The sequence below is a fragment of the Chinchilla lanigera genome, unplaced genomic scaffold (genome assembly GCF_000276665.1).
Source record: "Chinchilla lanigera isolate Chin_1 unplaced genomic scaffold, ChiLan1.0 scaffold00070, whole genome shotgun sequence".
NCBI lineage: Eukaryota > Metazoa > Chordata > Mammalia > Rodentia > Chinchillidae > Chinchilla > Chinchilla lanigera.
In genome coordinates, this window is record NW_004955471.1 from 4,297,141 (window position 1) to 4,319,867 (window position 22,727).

At 35.5% G+C, this 22,727-nt stretch overlaps 1 protein-coding gene across 6 annotated transcripts in view; it reads right to left on the minus strand.

Annotated features, from left to right (window-relative positions):
- Window positions 1–22,727, minus strand: part of LOC102018715 — a 395,385-nt gene that overhangs the window by 46,796 nt on the left and 325,862 nt on the right. For all 6 annotated transcript variants that reach the window (XM_005400878.2, XM_005400880.2, XM_013522869.1 and 3 more), the window contains one exon: window positions 19,640–19,798. In XM_005400878.2, coding sequence (XP_005400935.1) covers window positions 19,640–19,798 — 159 coding nt within the window. The remainder of the gene's footprint in view (window positions 1–19,639; window positions 19,799–22,727) is intronic.

The window sequence follows — 22,727 nt, forward strand, 5'->3', positions numbered from 1 at the left end:
AGAGCAGGTGGATTCCAGAGCGATCTTCCATGAGAACATCACCAGTTATACCTGCAGCAGAAAGCGGGGCTTCAGCTCGTTAGGACAAGCAGGTTGGGGAATATGGATGCCAGAAACCATGCCGGGATGCTCCTCTCTGTCCATCTGCCACGGCTGCTCTGACGCAGTTTCCTGAGGGTGCTCCTGTGCTTGCTTTTATCAAAATCTTCTTAAAGAATGATACATCAAACAGAGGGAAAAAAATTAAGAAAACAAAAACAAGTATATAAACCAAACATTAAGACTTCTACCTCGGGAGTGCATAGGGGAGGGTTCATAATATTAGCCTTCATATTTCCCTATGTCTTGGAAAGGCAGAGAGAAAATAAACAATGCAAATAAATTAAATGAAATAAGTAATTTAAAATAATAATGCAGCTTATTTTTTTGCTTATATTTTTAAATCAACTTCAAAAACTAAGGGAGAATTTTGATGCCTATGATTATTAAACATTAAATTTTCCTTACAGAAACTGAACAGTTTGGTTAAATTCAGTGAAATGTTGACATGTGAGAATTTCCTACCTTAAAATGACTAAACATTTCATACATCTGCAGATAGGTGCAAAATTGCTATCAACTCCCCTCTTCTGTTACAAAATTAATGAGTGTTCAGTGAAATCATAACAAAGAATTTTCCTCTAGGCATGTAATAAAAACATTTTAGCACTCATGTGTATGCAATGTCTTGCTCCAAAGCCAATGATTTGAAATATGCACATTTCTGAAGATGACAAATGCCATACAAAAGAATTCTTTTGATTTTTCTCATATATAAAACCCTGTCCAACCTTATCAACTCCAAACTTATAATGAATGCTTTCCTCAGGGAGGACTGTGGAATAATTAATGAATAAATTCAGAACATTCTCCTCATTTCATCTGACTACTTACAGATATAGGGCTCCAATGCAATTTGACAATCACTGAAGAACTCAATTGATTCTACTGTATCTTCTCCACAAAGGGTGATTTTGTCCAAAACTGATACCTCAAATTACCTCAGGAGTAAAGGATTTACTTTCACTCTGACAGCTTTTCAATTATATAATAATGTCAGGGTCTGAATTTCAGCCTCGGATGCATGGTGCATTCATTTGAGTCTCTTATAACATTTGAAAAGCAGCTTTGGAAAGGGAAGACAGGAGCCTCTGCAGAGAGTGATGTATTTATGAAATAAATAATCATTGATGCACTCAGAGTCTGCCCATTATGCCCCTTATGATAAAAATTTAATACTTTCATTTCATCTTTCCTGTTGCCTTTTGTAAAGAGCCCCATGACAATTTTCCATATTTCACTGATATTTTTTCATTGTGTAACTATTTGTGTCATTAATCTCCAAAAATGAAAACATAACGATCCAAAACTATTAAAAAGCAAGATTACTCTCTCTACATCAGAAATCTTAAGACTTTAATTCTCAAATTTCAGAATAATAATCAGAAGCTTTAAGTGTAAAATTCAATAAAAATTAAAGCTGTTAATGGGCCCAGAGTCCAATAAGAAACGTGGGGATTACAATTATCAGAAATATTGAAACAAGGAAAAAATCTCTGCTTTCTAGATTCACGGAGAATGATCTGCATCAAATTCAACAAAACTGTATACTAAAGGCTAAGCATGTTAGTTCAATGGTAGGGCTCTTGGCTACATGGGCTAGGCCACGGGTTAATCCCTATCCTGGGGGACAAGGTGTATTACAACATGGAATCAAGTACATTTTCTTTTATGATTTTTATCCTTCCATTTATACTCCATGGTATTTGTATCTAGTTAAAACTAAGCTCACTTTACATGACTTCAAAGATGCCAATTAGGCTGAAAAAGAAATAAATACTCCTATTAAAATGCCATCATGTCATATTTTCATCATGTTTAAAAATGCATGGAGAGAAGGACAACCTTGAACAGTTGAAGTTTCGAGGTTACCTAGAAAAATTATATAGCAGTCATTGGCTTGTGAAGAAAGCTTAATCACTACTTCTGTTCATCACTCTTTGTAACTGATGATACCACTGTATTAAACAGTCTACCAAAAACTGACTATGGAACCTTGGGCAAGGCATAATTCTTTAAAGCTGTTGTCTGCTGTGCAAAATGAAAAAAAAAACTATCCATATCTACTTACTACTTTTATGGTCACTCTCTGTGTTCACTGCATAAAAATATTTATGTAAAGCACGTTATACATGCAAGGATTTGTACAGAAGACAGCAGACACATGAGATCTATCTACAGGAGAGCACCAGATGCTTTTTACTCCACTCTGTGGCTTCTGAGTTTGTAGAAGCGAGTACTCCTCCAAATTTACCAACCCAATGGCCATGTTTACTATACACATATTCATAAACTGTAATCAGTGTGATAAAATGGCAAAATTAATCAGTGATGTTGGCCATAGAAGTAATTTCTCTCCTTTTCTCAAAAATTTCATTGATAGCCACCACCTAAAATTACCACTAAAAATATTTAACCAGTTTACTAAATACAATGATTTCCATCCAACTAACTGAATATAGATTTGGCCTTAGTTTTGAAATATTGTTTGAACTTTTATTCTGACTTAGTTGCACAGGTTACCTGCTCCACATCTTATATTATTTAAAATTTTTCAAAATGATGGGCTGGGACGTCTGAATTCCATAGTGTCACTTTTCAGCTATACATTTTAAGTATACTGCACCATGATTCAGGGTTTTATGGTCCATTAGGTTTCCATAAAGATTAGATAAGCTTGCTTGAATAAATTCAGGTAAATAATTTATCACAGTATTTTGAATAGGAGAAGCACTCAATGCATGTGAGCTGTAATCTTTTTCCTTCCCTCAAACACAGGCCTGTGTTCTCTAAACAAGTATTGATTTGTTGTGACGTTAAAAGAGTTTGCCTCACACTTGCTATAGGAAACTCAAGTCACAACACCAAATTGTTCTTAAACAGGATAAATGGTGAAGAACGCACTTGTGTGTGCTCTATACACAAGTAAGAACTGTTTTACTACTGCATACATACCATAGGTTGTATGTGATATTGCAATTATTTTTTAAAGGTAAAAATACTCCTCTTCACTTCTGGCTATCCCTACGACAATGTGCAGTAAGTCACCAGCATCTATTATAAAATTCCACCACTCATTCCTTCCATGTTTTTCCCTTGTTTTTCAATTTTTTTTTAAATTTAGTAGGTTCCAAGAGACAGAGTAATGAAGGATAGTGCCAAGGTAAACAACACAAATGTTGTTTAGTGCCAAAATAAATTCTTTGCATATTTTTTAATTCAGGTGTCCTGAAAGTCCACTAGTATATTAGCTAGAAAGAAATCTATTCATGTCTAGTTGCTCTTTTTTATACTGTTATGTCTCAGCATTGCTTCGGTCCCTCGTATACTCACTCATCCTATGCACTTCAGAATAGCCAACAATGACTGAATATATAAAGGAAATTTTGAAACTTCCCTTCAAATAAATTGTGATGGAAGAGTTCACTTTTTCCACAGATACCTGTCAAACTTATTCTGAAAAAAGAAAGCAAGCTACTGCACCAAAAAAGGACACCATTTAGCTGTGAAAGGAATGTATAAAAGCAGATGGTGGTAGTCATGGTCACTGAACCCTTCCCATCTATAGGAAGTAGAATTAAAACTGTTAGAGAACCTCTCATTATTTGCGTTAGATACAAATATAAAGTATTTCTTATACAATTCTTGTTTTGCAAAAGCAGCTTGCAATGTATTTATTGAATAATTCCAGTATCCAGGAGTTTGGATACCCAAGGAATTCCATTAGTCACTATTTTCCCACAACATATAAACAACAAAAGCTATATAAATCATACTTCTCTATCTTTTTAAGTCTAAAACCTATGCCTATATAGAAATATCTGTGCTCCAAATTTTAAAGGTTTTGAAGAGAAAATGCAACTCTGGTTTTCATATAAGATTTATGTACCTGTTTAAATTAATGCTCACTTTAAAAACATTTAGAATGTTCTATGCCCTCCAGGTAAGCTACTTCAACTAGTTAATTCATTCTAATATTATATAATCAAAACAGGATTCAGGCAAACTATATTTGAACTAAGATTAACATAATGACATACCTTTAACCGAAAGCCCTATCAGTTCCCTACAATTATCAAATGTTCTAATTTAACTGACACTCAAACAATACAGAGAACAATTAGAAAAATTCCAGAGCATTGTGAAAACATTTTTCCTGCATGATGCTGCAATCCTGGGACATGCAGAGTCATCCTTCTCCCTTAGGGACATTAAATGATTTTCAGCTTAAACACAACTTATATCTGATAAGGATCAGTTTCAACTTTCTGAGAGATTTCGAAATGAAGTGCTATTTCCTACTACATAATATGTGTAGTTGGAAAAAGGAAGAAACTGAGCTTAAAATAGAGACACAAAGCAAGTTGCAAGAGGCCTGAACTGCAGGACATGATCAGAGCTTCCCTAAGAGATTGAAACCCAATGCAACCACAGTCAATGGGAGACCTGCAATGCTAGAGTGGCCAGGGCGGAAGCCTCTGCCTCACCTCCACTCCCCAGAAAGGTCAATACGGGGAGCAGGTAGTACTTCTTTCCAGTTTTGCCTTTAGAGAACATTCAGAGGACAAAATCAGCAGTCTAATTTTGAGCTTGAGGATGACGAAGAGCAAAAAACTAGCACATAAAAAAATGTGTTGTCTATTTTGTGCACAGAAACTTCTTTGTATATAAAAAAAAAAATGCTGGATAATGTGTTTCAGGCTCACAGCATGGGGAGGAGAGGGGGGCTGTGCCTAATGAGAACCTGAACCCAAATCACTGGCGCAGTGATAATTAAGGACATGATCTTCAATGAGCCACTTAGCCTCTGGGCTCTCAGATCCTCAATTAAAATGATACTGTTCTAATAGCTCTTAACTAGCTCCCTGCAAAAGCAAAAAGGGAGACAAAAAGACATGTGAGATCCCTCCCAGTGGCTATGTATTCTATAGTTAAGAACAGTTTTATAAAATGCTAGAAGAAACTATTCCAAAAGAGTAAAAAGCCATTATATTAGAGGATAAAGCTTTCAGTAGTGTTTTCCCCTCTGCACAAGTAGTGTTTTCCTCTCTGCAAATTTTCTCTAATTCAGCTTTCTATTAAATTTGTGCATGAGATTATCAATATTGTTGGTCACTGTATAATGCAGTAGGGTTTACTCCTTAGTGAAAACATAACACTTTTAAGTATATTGTTTTAGAAGGGCTGACTACACCTGCTCTAAATGTCTTACTTAGGGGACTTCCTGTCAGGTCAGAATAATGGCAAAGAAGCCCCCCTGTTGAAGGCATCTACAGCCTCTGTACTGGGGCTTCTCTGTCTTGCAACACCCTTTCTTTGCCTTCCCTCTTAGGACTGCTTAGCCGAACAACAAAGCACTTAGTACATGTCTGTTTTATACCACTCATCAGTTTATATATTCTATTACAGTTAATTAATGTATATCTACCAATCATTTCTCTACTCCAAACCAAATCAACATGAGACAGAAGATATTCTATTTACCTCTGCATTCTCTTCATGTCTATCATATAGTATTGAACACAAGATAATAAATAATGGTGGAGTGAATAATGTTCTTATCTCATTTGGGGTTTTTACTTGTATAATGGTTAAGCTGTTTTTATTTATGCAATATAAATTTAAAAGTTAAAGAACTGTGCCACACTATATTATAACCATATGATATTACCATGATCTTTGAAGGAATTCAGAGTGGAAACATTAATTTTAGTATTTAAATGATAAACTATTTATCTTTAATAGGGAAGAATGATTCACCTGCAATAGTATATGTTATATAGGTATTTATATGTCACAGAACTAAGGAATATAAATATACTACGTGCTGAGAATTATAGTAGTAGGAAGAATAATTAAACGTACTTTCAAATCATTTTAAAATTATTAGAGAAAGACATTTTCCAGTAAATGTCTAAAATGCAGTTTTACACACAACCATTTTTAAATGGTTTTGAAAAATAAAATTATTACACCTTGTGTTGGTTACTTTTCTTTCACTGCTGAGACAAAGCACGTGATGCCCAAAATGAAGGAAGGAAAGGTTTGTGTAGCTCACAGTTTGAGGAGGTTTCAGTTCATAATTGGTTGGCTCCAAGGCAGGGTGACACAAGGCAGAGGGGCAGCCATTCCGGGTATGGCAGCAGAAGACAGCAGAACCAGCAAGAAAAAAAGGGGGGAGGAGCAAACCTGTTTTCCTCCCTTATATTGTATGTGGGCTACCCACTTTAGGACCAGTGTAGTAGTCACACTGCCAATCCCAACAGCAGACAGTGAACTAATCACAAACTCTAGATTCAGTCACCTCCAAAAAGCCACCCCCGGGGCTACATGAGGCTATCGGGGGGCAACCACACATGAACCATGACATTCCACCCTTGACCCCCAAAAAGACTCACGCACATCACTTTATGCAAAAGGCATTTTAGTCCATCTCTAAGAATTGCCAAAGCCCTAACAGTTTCAGCATCCCTGAAAAGTCCAAGTCCCACATCTCCTCTAAGATATAAGGCAAACTTATAGTGATGAGCTCTTATAAAAATAAAAAAGAGTTAAACATTTCCAATATTCAATGGCACAAACAGACATTACCACTCTAAAAGTTACAAACAGAGGGACACAAAGGATTGGGACCAAAGCAAGTCCAAAATCCAGCAGGGCAGACATTAAGTCCTGTAGTTCCATGTGAAGAATCTGACGCAACCTGTGGCAAGTTGTGAGCTCCAAAGGGTTCGAGCAGCTCCACCTCTATGGCACTTCCCATGGTTGTAGCTCCCATGACTTCTCTCTTAGGCCTGCTTTGCTGCCTGCTTGCAGTTTTCCTCAGACAATTATGTTCCTGGCTTTTTCAAACTTGTAGTACTTCCAACACACCTTTGGTTGCACCCGCACAGCTTCACATGCTGCACTCTCAGGGGCACACTGCCTGGCTTCCTAGGCCTTCTTAAACAGGTGGAAGCCACCTTAACCCCACAACTCTTGCATTATGTATGTGCCTGCAACCAGTACCACTTGGATAATGCCAAGGTCTGCTGCCAGCTGGAGCACTAGCCAAGCTTTCTTCTCTCTTGGCTATAGGAGTCAAGTGCCTGGATTACTGACCACTCTGAATCCAATTCAGAGGAACAAATTTTCTAAGCCACCACATGCTGGAACCTGGCACTCTGAGGCTTTCTTCTCAAAGCAAAGTCTTTCACTTTTACAGTTTTGAGGCTGCAAAGGGTGGACACTTCCTGATTCTGGTGATATTCTCAGTCCATCTTTCCTATTCTCTTGTTCCTTCTCAGCAATTGAGATCTCATCCGCTCTGTCTTTGCAGTCCACAGCTTTCCTGGAGCTTGCCTTCTAACTAAACTCTAAATGTTTTAAAGCATTCTACTGAGCTCTGTGCTATTGATTCTCAAAATAAATCTGGCTAAAAGCCCCTAACAATAGCTGTGCCACCATCTCAACATTTGACAGCCTTGAAATTTCTTCTGCCAGATTAATTAGTCCTCCATCCTTAATCTCAGTCTCAGGCAAAGTCTATAGACAAAAACAAAATGCAGGCAAACTTTTGACCAAGCCATAACACACACTGTCTGGAGTCCAACAGCCAGTGCAGTCCTTCTTCCCAGCAGAAACCTCCCACACCTGGTCTTTACTGGTTTTCTGGTCTTCTGAGCTCTGACCAGAATCTCCCATATAGAACAACCTAAGGTCTTCCAGCACTACTCTTGCAGGCAACATTCTCAAGCCTTTCCAAACTCTTCCCACAAGCCATTCCCAAAGGCTCTTGGACCACATGGTCAGGTATAGTCACAAAAGCAGCCCCACCTCTGGTACCAAATTCTGTGTTGCTTACTTTCCTCTCACTGCTGAGACAAAATACCTGATGTCCAAAGGTAAGGAAAGAAAGCTTTATTTAGGTCACAATTTGCAGAGGTTTCAGTCCACAGTTGCCTGGTTCCCAGGCAGGATGGCACATGGCAGAGGGGCAACCATTCATGGCATGGAGGTGGAAGATAGCAAAAGCAGCAAGAACAAAATGGTAGAAAGCAAGCTTCTTTTCCTCCCTCATATTATATGTGGGATATCCACCCTAGGGTGGGTGTAGCATTCATGCCCCCATTCACAGTACTAAACAATGAACCAATCACAAACTCTAGATTCAGCCACCTCCAAAAAAGCTAGCCCATCCCCATGACCACATGAGGATTTGGAGGGACATCCAGACACAAATCATAACAGATCTCTCAACTTTAAAGACCCAGTTTAAAAATGGACATCCAAAAGGAATAGACACTTCTCAGATGAATAAATTAAAATGACCGATAAATGCATGAAAAAAATGTTCAATATAGCTGGCCATTTGAGAAATGCAAATTAAAACAATACTGAGATTCCATCTTATTCCAGAAAGAATGTAGTGGGGGGGGTCATCATCAAGTAGTTGACCAATAACAAATACTGGAGAGGATGTGGACAGAAAAGAATCCTTCTCCACTATTGGTGGGACTACAAACTGATGGAAATTCATATGGAGCTTCCTCAAAAAAGTAAAAGTAGAAGTTCTATTTGATCCAGGCATTCCCCTTCTAGATATCTTCCCGAAAGATTTAAAGACAGCACATCACAATGATGTACGTATAATCATGTTTGTAACAGCATGATTCATAATAGCTAAATCTTTGAAACAGACTATATGTCCATCAACAGATGAGTGGATGAAAAAGTGGTATTTATCCACAACAGAGTATTACTCTGCCATAAAAAGGATAAACTTGAATCATTTCTAGGAAAATAGATGCACCTTGAGACCATAATGTCAAGTGAAGTAACTCAGCCACACAAGATTAAATATCACATGGTTTCCTTTTATATGAAATATTATATATATATATATATATATAAAATAAAAGACAGATAATAGGAAAAAAGTGAAAGAAAAATAAAGATACAATAATTCAGCACAGGTTTGGAGATATCTGGAGATATAGCTCAGTAGCACAAGTGCCTGCCTGGCAAGTGCAAGGTCCTGAATTATTTCAGTGCAGAAACTGTATCTAAAAATGCACCTTGACTTAGTATAATTGACTCACATGTTTTATATGTTCTTTGGCCTATTCTTCTGGTTTGCAATCTATATGTATGATAATTAACTTTATAAAGTCTTATAAGATAAATAAATATATCTGATACTGGCAAAATAAAAGGCAAATGTAAGAGGGGGTAAAAGAAGGAAATTGACGTGTGTTATGTACAGGTATCGATGCCCTACAATGAATGCAATCATTATGTATTGCAAACATGAGCTACTAAAAGTCAGAAACAGAAAGATTAACCTCAAAAAAATAAAATGGCTTTATCTTCTCCTTTTAAAAAGGTTTGCTTTACTTTATTTTCACGTGGCAAATATCATTTTCAGTGTAGCAAACATGGAAAAAAATAAATAAGATAGAGGCAAATTCATCAACAAATAACTATATAAAAGAAGATACTTTTTGATTTTTAAATTCAACAACATGTAATATATACAGCAGCACAGAATGATATTTCTGAAGTTCCAATCTTTTATTATCAAGTAAGATATCTATATCAAATGATGTAGTATATGTAAAGAAGGTAAAATTCAACCACATTAAAGTAGCAAATACACTCAAGCAGAATGACACAATCTAGAGATAAAATATGTATGCTCTTCCAAATTTTATTTCAATATTTGAAAATGTATTATGCCATACTGTTCTATAACATTTTTCATTAAAAATATATTTCATATTTCCATGTAAGTAAATATTCAGTAAAACAAAATTCTATCCTATTTATGAGTTATATTTATTTAATAATTTCCTTAACATGGGGAATTTGAATGGTTTCAACATTTACTATAATTATAATGCTGTAATTACTAACCTTATAAATAAATATGTATGCATTATTATGTTAAGATAAATTATACACACACTTCACTGAATTCTAAATTAATAGACTAAGCATATTTTAATATTTTCTCAATGACTCAAAACCATCTCCATCAAAGTAAATCACCATCTCTGCTGCAGTCCACAGGAAAGTGGCGAGCATTTCCCCTAGGTCAAACAACTGAGCTAAATCCTGGCTGTACCATACCAGTGGTATGTTCTCAGGAAAGTTATTTAGCCTCAGCAGGATATGATATTGTTCCCTGTAAAACGAGTTTGATAATGGCATCTGTCATATAGATTACTATGAAGAAATGAGAAAACACACAAAATACAGAGCGCTCAGAATTTTAAACGATTACGGAGTGACTAAATATTAACTAAGGAGGGAAGGGCAAAGGGGTGGGAAAGGGAATTAAGATGTGTTATGTACACACACCAACTTCCCGCAATGAATGTAAACATTATGTACTGTACTCGTGTACTAATAAACCAAAATTAAAAAATAAAAAGTTCACTACACCATTTTACCATCAGAACAGGTGAATTAGTGAGTGTTCTGAGAGGAACAGAACCAGAAGAACAACGTACATAGACAGCGATGCTTCATAATTGGCTCATGCCATTATGGTGACTAGGACAGCCCATAGTCTATCTGCAGTCTGAAGGCCTGGCAAACGCAGCTGTGCTACAGTTTAAAGGCCTGAGAAGCAGGTGGAGACAATGGATATACCCAGTCTGATTTTCAGGTGGGGACTGATAGTGGTAAATCCTAGCCTGAGCCTAAAGGCACAAGAAGAGTGCAGTGGAAGGAAAACAAATCCCATACCCTAAACATATATTCTGCATGTCCTTATATGAGAAAATCCTGTCTATATTTATCTAAGCACAAAGTCCAAATTCCTTTTTACATAGAAATACAAAGCAATTTGGAAGCACTATTTTAATACACAGGAACTTTTCTAGAACACAAGGTAAAGTAAAACACTGACGTTCGGAACTCCACCATGAACTGTTCATCATTTTAAAAATCACAAACCCCAGAAGTAAAATTTCTCAAAGTATTTGATCCAAAAGTATAAAACACCTGCCTCAGTTTGTATTTACAGCCATCATATTTATTGTGTATCTGCAAGCATATGACTATTTCATCAGTACAGCAATGCCTTAGCATTTCCATATCAAAGCACATATTTTCATGTATTGCCTTTTGTTTTATTTACCATTTCTAGTGTATAGCACCACCTATATAATTTCACACATATTAAAAATATAAAAATTTTGTGTAAATTACATTTTACTGCTTCATTTTTATTTTAATTATTAATTATACAATGTATACATTATAAGTTAATAAATGCCTAGATATAATGATTTTTCATATAGAAAAAATTATGTGTACAGGTAATTTAAATAATTATATTAGCTGTGCATTTTACTTTATGAAAGTTAGTTGTTGCATAGAGTAGATGCTGGGTCTAATAAAATTAAGAACCATGGCTTTAAGAGAAATTTCTTTTGAAAAAGAGCATGCTTTGCGCCTGCCTGGCAAGCGCAAGGTTGTGAGTTCGGTTCCCGGTACCAGAGAAAAACCAAAAAAAAAAAAGAAAAAGAGTATGCTTTCTTTAGCATCTAAAGTAAGAGTAAATGACTGTTGAGCGAGACCCTACTCAAGATAGTCTTTTTTTATATCAATTCTCAGTGGGTAGAGACACTTATAAAAACCTCTGAGTTCTTTACTGCGTGCTCAAAACTGAACTTATATAAACACCTGCAATGCATGAGAAATTACTCTGACTTCTAGCCGCATATGCATTTGATTTATTCAGACAAAATCGGGCGTGTTCAGGGTGGTATGGCCATAGACTATTTGGTTTATTCAAAACCTCTAATCATACACATAAAATTTCTAACTGCACATGTACATATCTATATAAATATATGTTAAAATATCTACATAAGTAAAGGCATACATTTCTGAGGCATTATTAGGTTAATTTGCTTTCATATACTCTGTCACCAATTTATCCTGCTACATTAAAATCATTGCTTAAACAAGAATCGGGTGTTAGGTTGTGCAGGAATATAAACAAAGAGAAAAGTTTCTTAAAGCAAAGTTCCCATATATATATAACTTCTCACTTCCCATCGCCTATAGTACTTTCTTTCTTGGTCCGCTCAGTAAATCTATTATGCAGTAACAAATTCATATGTCATCTTCATAATATCATCTCTGGTGCTGCCAGATGTAATCATTACCTTTTCTTTGTTCCACAATTAGATTTAACTGTTTATTTTATATCAATTAGCGCATATCTATTTTTTCTTCATGTGCCTATTTATTGAGAATAACATTGCATCATACTCCTAAGAAAAGCCAACAATAATACACCTATAATAACAAATGCAAACTAGAAGCTCTTTTCAAACATCTTTAATCAATTGTGATTCTATAGACACAGGTTGCAAGTAATCTCGGCACCAATTTAAAACTTGTTTGATGAAAAATCAGTGACAGCTAGATGCACTAATACCAACCAATCAGTGAGAGATCCTACTTTTGAAAGTAAACCAGTGAACAAACCTTGTACTCTTGCAACACATTTCTGAAAGCCAATCAAAGACTCTTTCCTGAGTGACTACATACAGAAACCTCTTTTCATGCCCACTGCTCAAAGCCACCAGTCACTGAATTATATGCTCTCTATCAGTTATCTGATGCTGCGTTACAAATTACCCCAAAGCAGAAGTTTAAATCCACAAGCATTTATCTCACGTGGCTTCTGAGAGTCAGAAAGCTGCAATAACCACTGGTGTTGGGACTCAGTGTTTCTCAGGAGATTGCCATCAGGGCTTCCTAGAGTGTTAGTCCCTGAAAGACTGGGGCTGGTGGCTTGGCTTCCTCACTGTATTATCACACAGACCTTGGTTCCTGTCTGACTATACACACAAGGTCTCAGGTCATCGCCACAGAGAACTCTCAACAGGGCTGCTGCAGTTTCCTCATGTTATATCAGCGAGCTCTCCTTAGAGCAACTTATCCAAAAGAGAACAGGGTAGAAGCCAGAAAATTTTTATGACCTACTCTCCGAAATGCTGTACCATGACATCTGCTGTATTCTGATTTTAACAGAGGCCAGCCCCGGTGTAATGTTAATAGATCAACACATAAGAGCTTAAATACCCGGAAATATGTCATTGAGGCCATCTTCGAGGCTGGTTTCCATGCTTCTCAAAAAAACCTACACGAGGTCAGCAGTCTTCTTTGCTGAGAGAGACTGCTCTTCACTAATCTAATTGCCTTTTACTCAGCTGACTTGGAATTTGGCTTTGTGTTTTTGTTTCAAATACTGAAATTAGTGTCATCCTTTGTCTTTTTTAACTTTAATGTCGAGATATTTTTAAGTTTGGCAAAATCCTATTTGACATGTGGACCAATAGGACCACTCACTGGGCTTACTAGAGCAAACACTCTGATAGTCCTTTGGATCTGCTAGGGCAGGGATTAAGTTTAAATTATGTCTCAATTTTTATTGCTGCACATAGAGGAGGTACTCAATTAATAGTTGCTACATGATGGATACAGGAGTTATATTGAAACATTAATCTTCTAATTTTTATTTTAAAATATTGAGCAAGAAAGCACTGAGTGGTGCACTGCTGGACATGCACAAGCCACACTTCGCTGCAGAGATGTGATGTCATTTCCATATCCTCTTCCTCATGCCTACAACCTGTTCGACAAATTGAGTTTTGCGGGTGGGAGACCCATATCTGATTTTATCAATGAAGTCTAAGGAAAAATGGAATTCACACAGAGCAGTTTCTTTCCAGTGAATGAGGAAGCTGTAATTCATCAACCTAAAGAACCTTCAGTAACTTGAGTAGAGTTGAAATACTTAAATCAGATAGAATATAGCACTCATTTTTATCTTTCTGCTGGATGATTCCTATGAATACATGGCTATTGAAAGTTTTAGGGGCTGGGGATTTAGCTCAGCGGCACAGCGCCTGCCTGGCAAGCGCAAGGTCATGAGTTCGATTCCTGGTACCGGAAAAAAAAACAAAAAAAAAAAACGAAAGTTTTAAGCAACTGAACTATGTAGACATTAAAACGTTTTCCCATAAGCAGTTACATTTATTGTGAAAACATATTCACATCATTTGCCATTAACAATTAATGCAAGAGGAAAGCTAGAGAAGCAGCAGGCTGAGGGTTTCTGGCAGTAATGTTTGGTAAAGAAGAGATGGATAGGTATATACCCTAACAACCTCTCAAGTTAAGTTGGGTATGAAATATATTCTTCAGTGACTACATTATTCTTCTCCAGCAAGAGGGTACCATAAAGGCAAATCCTGACCTGAAATAACCATAATATACTGAAGCTAATTCAAATCATAATAAATTACATCCCATATCTCAGTAGTTATAAAATATACATAATTCCTTTCAAGTCAGAATTTCAGTTTTTTCATTTTATACTAATCCTACAGATCCCCTCAAAGAATGGGTGTGGCTTAGCTTTGACAAAAGTAATAAATACATACATCTGAAATAAGTGGAGGAAAACTAGGACAAATTTAAGAGACAAAATAAATTATATACTTTTCAAACAGTCACAAGAAAATGTGACAGTAAATGAGATAAAATTTACTGGCAGAAAGACAAATAAGTATTGCAAAGTTCATTTAATTTGTTAGCAATTCAAGGCATTCAAAAAGGTACAAAAATATAGGCAGTAGTAACTAAGATTATGGTCATAATAAATCAGACATGTACTGGAATATGACATCTTATTCCAAGTTCCATTACTAAAAGAAATGGGGAAATATGAAAAAAATGTTTAGAGACGTGTCAAAAAATCAAAGAGGTCTTCTAAAAATATTTTATATGGTCAATTTTAGAAAAGACAGTCATGATAATCTATGCTTAGCCTTTTTTTGTGACTACTGAAAAAGTTAACCTACACTTAAGGGAATATAAGAAAAGAAAGTCTTACTTATATTACAAGGTTAATTCTAAGATAATCAAAAGTCAGACTTGCATATCAAGGACAACTATGTAATTGCAGTCTTTATGGATAGGAGAGATTCTCACTTGGTTAATAGATATTAAATCTTGCCTAAAAGCAGTGGAACAAACTGAATGACATAAAATAATGCTTTGTACTTTTAAATGGGTAACAAAACAGTAGTTAAGACAGAGAATCAGGTTTTGGTGTTAATTGCATAATTTAAATAACCATATGTTATAAGAATAAGTGGAATTTATAATTTGAAGTGTCGTAAATTATATATAAAAAGGAACTAGCAGTAAAACTAGAGGTCTTTGCTCATTACTCAGGATCTGCATTAATTTGAAACCTTACAGTAATACAATAATATGATTTCAGTTAAAATGGACCATTGGTTTCAGACAGTAATTTAAGCATCCATTTATATTTCCTAAATGATTTCCTTGAAAGATAATGGCTAATCTACCCCTTCATGGTATATCCAAGATCTATAGGCCTAAGATATTCTGCAATACAATCTACAGCTTCCAGGTTGAACATTAAACAAGGTCACAAAAACATACTGAAGGACAGAAACAAATTCAGTTTTTGTGATAGGCCAAAAGGTCAGAAGAGCTCAAGGACAGAGTTTATAAGGAAAAACAACCAATGAAGTGTTAAAACACTAGCTTCCTGAAAAAGCCTTTATGAACTAAATTTTATAAGGCATGTATTCCTGGGGAAAAAGAAAAGACTTTTTACTTGATGGGATTAAAAAATTATTCAGAACTGTCTTCATGTGCATTAAGCAAATTAAAATTATGACTTACACGGCATTCCAGTTACATGGAAGCCACAGTTGTAAGAATTATGAAATATAAAAATAGGATAGCCAGGAGAATGTTTAGAGAATGCAGTCTTAATGCTAGATAATTTGTTAGCAATTCAAGGCATTTACAGAGCACAAGTGATTCTATGAACTATTCACTGGTTCTTGCTGATGATACATCTCTGAATCTACAGAGTGAAATCAATAAACAAGAGTGCTTGCATTGTGGAGTCTTAATACTGGAACACATCATAAATTCCCAGAGCTATCTTCCCTCAAATGTTTATAGTAGGAGTTACTTAGTTTCACAAAGCACTTCTGTAATAGACTAATCTTTTCAAGGCAAATGCTTCAACTCACTTGTCAGTCAATTTAATAACAACTATAATTCAAAAGATGCAAGTCTCTGGTCACTTACTAAAAGAGAAAGGGGAAGATCACCATAAAATCTTGAAAGAGAGTCCTCAAGTTACAACATAAAGCCACTTGTATATTTCCTTATTTATTTTATTTAAAAAATTTGGAAATGGAATCTAGACACCAAACACATATGTTTAGTGAGAAATAGGCCATGTTTTAGAAATCTTAGGTGAGAACAGCAAGGAAAAATTAAATAGCAGCCAGGGTCTCAATTCATATTATGGAACCCAAATTATTCGACTTAACAGATTCTTTTTTCCTTCCCAGTTCTTCCTGTAGGTTACCACAGAGCTGAGTAGTTAAATATTCCTTCATATGCACCAATCCAGTGAAATTCAACTGAATTTCTCTCTCCTCCTCTTCCTCCTCCTCCTCTCTCTCTTTCCTCTTCCTTGTCATTCTCTTCCTCATCCTTCTCTCTCTCTTTCTCTCTCTCTCTCTCTTTCTCTCTCTCACACACACATACACACATGCACACACACACACATACTCCTCTCTCTCTCTCTCTCTCTCTCACACATACACACATGCACACACACACACACACACACACACTCTTTCTCTCTCTCTCTCTCTCTCTCTCTCTCTCTCTCTCTCTCTCTCTCTCTCCACTTATTATGGTGCTAGGGATCGAAATAAGGTCCTTGCAAATTCTACCACTGTGCTATATCTCCAGCCAATGACTCTATGACTCTGTTTCAGTAAGTTCTAAAACACAAGCTTTTAAACTTAAAGGAACATCATTCAAAAAATTGCCAAAATTAATGTTTCAGTATCTTCATTCCTTAATGTCATTCTATAGCTTAATTGAGAAATAAATGATTAAAAATGAACTATGTATAGTGTACAGTTTGATGCATTTTGATATGTCTATGTCCAGAAACAAATCACCACAACTGAAATGATAAATATTTTCATCATTTTAATCTTTTTAACCTATTATCACCCACTTCCACTCCCACCTCCAATATCCTATCTCCTTTGGGCAATACAAATTAGTTATCATTTCCTAGAGTTTTATGTAATTGAACTTACATAGTATATACTCTTTTTTTGTACAGCTTCTTTCACTCAGCAACATTATTTCATGATTCATCCAAGCTGTTATATGTATCATTATCAAGGTTTTGTCTTTTACATTCCTCGGTATTCTACATGGACATATCATAACATGTATATCCATTCGTCTTCAGGTGTGCATTTCATTGTGAAAGGACTCTATAAATACTCATGCACAATTTTGGAATGGGCACAGCTGAATTGCATGGTAGGTGTATGTTTAATTGTATATTTGACTATTTAATAAAACAAACTATTTCACACACTGTTCTATTTCACATTAGGAAAATGCTAGTGTTCTACTTTTTATACATCCTTGCCAATGTTTGGTATGGCCAGTCTTTTAATTGTAGTCATTTTGGTAGCCATGTGGTAATGCTTCACTTAGGTTTAATTTAGATTTTCCTGATGACTTATGATGGTAAAGCTTTTATTTGACTGCTGGACAGTTGTATAAATATTCTTTTCGTTTTGTTGTTCGTTAAAAATTTACACATAGTAAAATGTGCTAATTTAGTGTACAGTTTTATGGGTCTTCACTGACACAATTGTACAACTGGTAACTTGATCAATATAGAGAAAAGGTTCATTACTCCAAAACTCCCTCATTCTGGCTCTTGGTAGAACTCTCGCAGCAACACTGAGCTCTGGGAATCACAGGCCTCATATTTGTTGCTACAGGTTAGTTGTTTTTTTTTTTTCCAAAGTCTAATTTAAATGGAATCATACAATACATGGCCCCTCTGAGTCTGACCTATTTCACTTACCATGATGCATTTGAGATTCATCTACGTTTTGTTCATCAGTAGCTCATATCATCCTGTTTATTGCTCTATGGTGTACCCTTGCGGGGGTGTGCCAAACTGAGTTTGTCCACTCACCAGTGGAAAAATATTTGTGTTGTTTGCAGCTTTTGATAATTATGAGTAATACTGCTATTAGAGCCACATATAGGATTTTTTAATGATTTCATTTATCTTGGAAATTTTCCTAAGAGTAGGATGATTGAGTTTTGTGGTTAAAATACGTTCAGTTTATAAGAAAGTGCCAAAATATTCGCAAGTCTCCTGGACTATGTTGCATTCTCAGGAGCAATATATGTTCTATATCCTGGTCATCCTTGTTGGAGCTCATATTGTTAGATTTTAATATTTTATTTTAGTCTATCTGATAGACCAATGGGGGTATGTCACTATGGTTTTAATGTGCACATTTTGTGCTTTGTTGCCAACCATATACTTTCTTTGCGTATTTGGTTTTGACAAAAGTACACAGTTCATTTGTAGGAGGACAGTCTTTTCAAGAAACACCATTAAAATTTTGGATATAAACATGTAAACAATAAACCCTTTAAATCTATACCTTGAACCATGCACAAAATTTAATCGAAACTTACGCTACACTGAAATGTATGACACTATAAAAGTTTTTTTAAAAAACTTTGTGGCTATTAATCCAGCCAGTATTTGTTAGGATATGAAAGAAAAAAAGCAAAAGTCATAAAGGAATACCATGGTAAACTACAGGTTTCATCAAAATTAAAAGTCTTTTCAAAAGACTTTTCAACATGTATTGTTAAAGGAAAGAAAAGACAAACTTTTTTCCAAGTATACATGTGTTAAATGATTTGTACCAAGGATATCTTGAGGGTTTTTTGTTTTTTGGGTTTTTTTGGTACCGGGAACTGAACTCAGGACCTTGCACCTGCCAGACAGGAACTGTGCGGCTGAGCTATATGCCCGGCCCTGTACCAAGAATATTTAAGCGCTCTAAAAACTTAAAAATCCTGAAGAATATCACAACGGCTAAAAGAACAGATGCTTTAATGATGAATATACATAAATGGCAAATACATTAAAAGAAGTCAAATGTCATTATTTTAAACCAACTAGGATACCAATACATGTGTATTGGATTAGCTAAAATTAGAAAAGAGAAGTGTAAATACAGCTGTGGAACCCATGTAGCTCCCATATCTCTGCTGGTGGAGAACATAAAATCGTATAATCAGTTTGGAAAGCACTGCAGCTAAAGGAAAGGTAAACTCATCAATAGACAGGTCTGTACATGAATGTTTATGGCAGTTTTGCTTGTAGCAATCCAAGAATGAAAACAGCCCAAGTGTCCATCAAGAGGTGAGCGGATAAACACATCATATGTCCACTATTCTAGAGGAGGCACCAAAGGCATTTGTGAATTGCAGGCAAACTATCTAGGAAGGAGATGTAACATTTTAGAGGGCCTATGTGTCACCCCACATCATCTAATGATGAATAGGAGTTATTTAGCAGAGTCATTTCTTCTTTATTATAAGAAAATAAAGTTGAGCATCTTACCAATATATTTATATCCTTCTTCGCCATTGACGATGGGCCTCAGCCAGGTTGATTTGATGTACGTGTTATTGACCACGTGAGCACCGCGAGGAGGATAGAGTGTAAACACCATTTCAATTGCCTGAGACTTTCTGACCGCTTCATAGTATTTGTGTCTCTCTGTTTAAAAAAAAAAAAAAAAAGAGGAACTATTTTTAAAATTTTAAACTTTAGACATTTTATAGAATGTTTTGTCTTTTAAGAAATACAAATTGCAAACTACTTAGTTTGATATGAAGAAGTACATGGAAAACATGAAATTTTTTTATCAGTTACTCTACCAAAAATCTCAATATTCACACAATTCCTGGCAAAAATTAAAGAGTGCAGGTTTTACCAATAGTACCTTCAAGTGCTATTGGTTTAAGGCAGTAGTTATTAAAGTTATAGAAAATAAATTCAAATAACACTAAACAACATTCATATTACATATTCTACAACCTAACCATGTATTTTAATGTTTGTCATTAATGAATGGACTCTGATTAATCTGAGAAAAATATTATGATTAAATGTAAAGCTCCATAAACTGGATCTACTGTAAGAATTAATATCCCTAGGCTGTCTTTAAGAAAATATAAAAATGCATAAAATATTAACACACTTAATTTTTAGAACACATCCAGGAAGGAGGTCCTACTATTATTTCCTTTTATATGAGAAAAACTGCGATCCACATAAATGGTTTGCCCAAATCTTAGTTTGCAAAGGAAGCAGAGTCATGTGGATTATCTAAAGACACTCTTAGTTGCAAACAAACCTTTATCAACTGCACATGACATGCACTAACTAGTAGACAAGGAAACTCTAGTTATGGCTCTCAGTTCTCCAGTTCTTAATTTCAGCTTTTCTTTGCTAAGTAAGTGTCCTGAAATTCAATGAAGCAGCCTCCTAAGCATCTGAAGTGACTCTATGTAAGAAATATTTCAGGAAAAAAGAGACTAATGTAAACCTCTGCGTGCATTATTACATTAGCCTCCTTTAACCTCATTACATTTTCCCTGAATCCTCCTCCTATTTGCCTTTCTACTGTTAAACGCCACTTTTCCTGGTAAGGAAAGTATAAGGCAGTGTGGCAAAATGATTAAGAAAGTGGATTTCTGCTTTCTGATACCGACAGTGAGATAGGGATCAATCTATTATCTCACAGTTCCAAGTCCATCCTTCATTGTCTTACTCATGAGATTAGAACATTCGTCCCTATTATACGGCACAATTTTAAGCATTAACAACAGGGTGGCGACCTCAGGAAACCTCTCCAACACCACCGAGTTACACCTTCTCCTAAGAGATTCACACCCCAGTGCGGGGAGACTGACCTTTCAGATGTCTTTCCTTAGCTACTCCACCTCAGGCCTCTCAATGTACCCATTCTTCTCAATTCTTTAGAATTCTTTCTACTCCTTAACCAATAATTTCCTTACTCCAATCCCTGCCATAGGTTAGACTCCTCTTGTTCAAATTAATATGTAGTTTTGGTCTCCTCTCTGAACTCTATCATGCACAGATAGAACTCTAATGCGTGAACTAGCTTTAATAGACTTGGAACTACGAAACCGATCAATTTCTCACCCTTGAGATTCATCCTTCACTTATTACTTCTGAGATAAGAACATTCCTTCCCTATTATATGGCGCAATTTTAAGCTCTGAGCGCTGAGGAGAATGGAGAATAATAACTAGAAAATGAAAGGGCTCTTCTTGCCCTGAGAGCTTAGAGAACCATATAGTTCCATATCTATTATAGCATCGTGCCTGTAAGTACTCTATCAAAGTATTATGAGTTTTCATAGAACACCATTTCAATGATTAAAAAGTGAGATTTGAGAATAAACATTTTTAAGATCTTAATTGCTCTCGATATGTTAAAGAGAATAAAAATAATAAAACAATACAGAATTTCAAAATAAGATGATAGAAAATTAACAATGTTTATTATATTATTATTACTGTTATCTTCAATGTAGTTGCTCAGATTACCAGGTATAGGCCTGCAAAATTGTTCAAGCAATATAAGTACTAACTATACTTTTCAATGAACTAATAGATGTTAGTAGTACAGTTATCTTAGTTATCTTGTCTCTATATATTTTTTCCTTCCTTCTTTTCTCATTTCCCCCATCCCAGTTGTTCTTTCCTTTTGAGCAGTTTCTTTCCCTTTTGCAATATCTATTGTAACATGTTCAAGGAAGAGAATAAACATCTTAATGCATATTTTGACTATAAATGTATTAGTGGGATGTTTATATTTCTTTTCAAAAATAAAAAGCTAAAAATTATTCCATTCTAGTAAAAAGAAATCCAAAATTAAACTCATGCTCCCATACATACATAAATCAAATATATTACCTACACGATTCTAAATCTCACTTTCCCCTCTCTGAAGAGAAGAAAAGGAAGTTAGAAGCACTGTGAAACTAAAGAGCAAACACTGCTTTCCTTTTTGGGCCTACTCAGACTTTAGGATTTGAGCACAGAGAACCTTGAGCAATGGATGACTTTTCTGGGTGTAAAGGACCCTAGGGTGGAGAATTGCATCTCAGGAAACCACATGCATAAACTAGCAAAATATCTGAAAATTTCCTTAACCCTCAAAATAAGAAAGCAAAATAGAATAGAGCTTCTCTTTGAAATCCTGAAGAAAAAACATGAAGTAGGAATAACTACAGCTGCTTAGTTTAAGAGGACCTAATTGCACTCACAGCTTCTCCACTTACCAGCATTTATATCTTTCTAATTCCTTTAGCTTAAAAACCTTGTTTGGAAATTTTATGTGATAGGATTATGCTTATTAGTTTTACTAAAGCACTTCATTTTCTATGAAGGCAAATGCTTCAGTTTCAGGCAAATAAAATGCCTACATTAAGATCTAAGTAGCAGTGCATACAGAACTGCCACTTTTTCTCTCTGGCTAAATTTATCTCCAACAGAAAAGGAGAAAAAGCCAACTTAGTATTAGCCTTAAGATCATAGGTCCATTGTTAACAGTTAATGAAGGTTTTCTTCTACTGTGAAGATTATGTATTAATTAACAAGCTAATTTAGCCCCT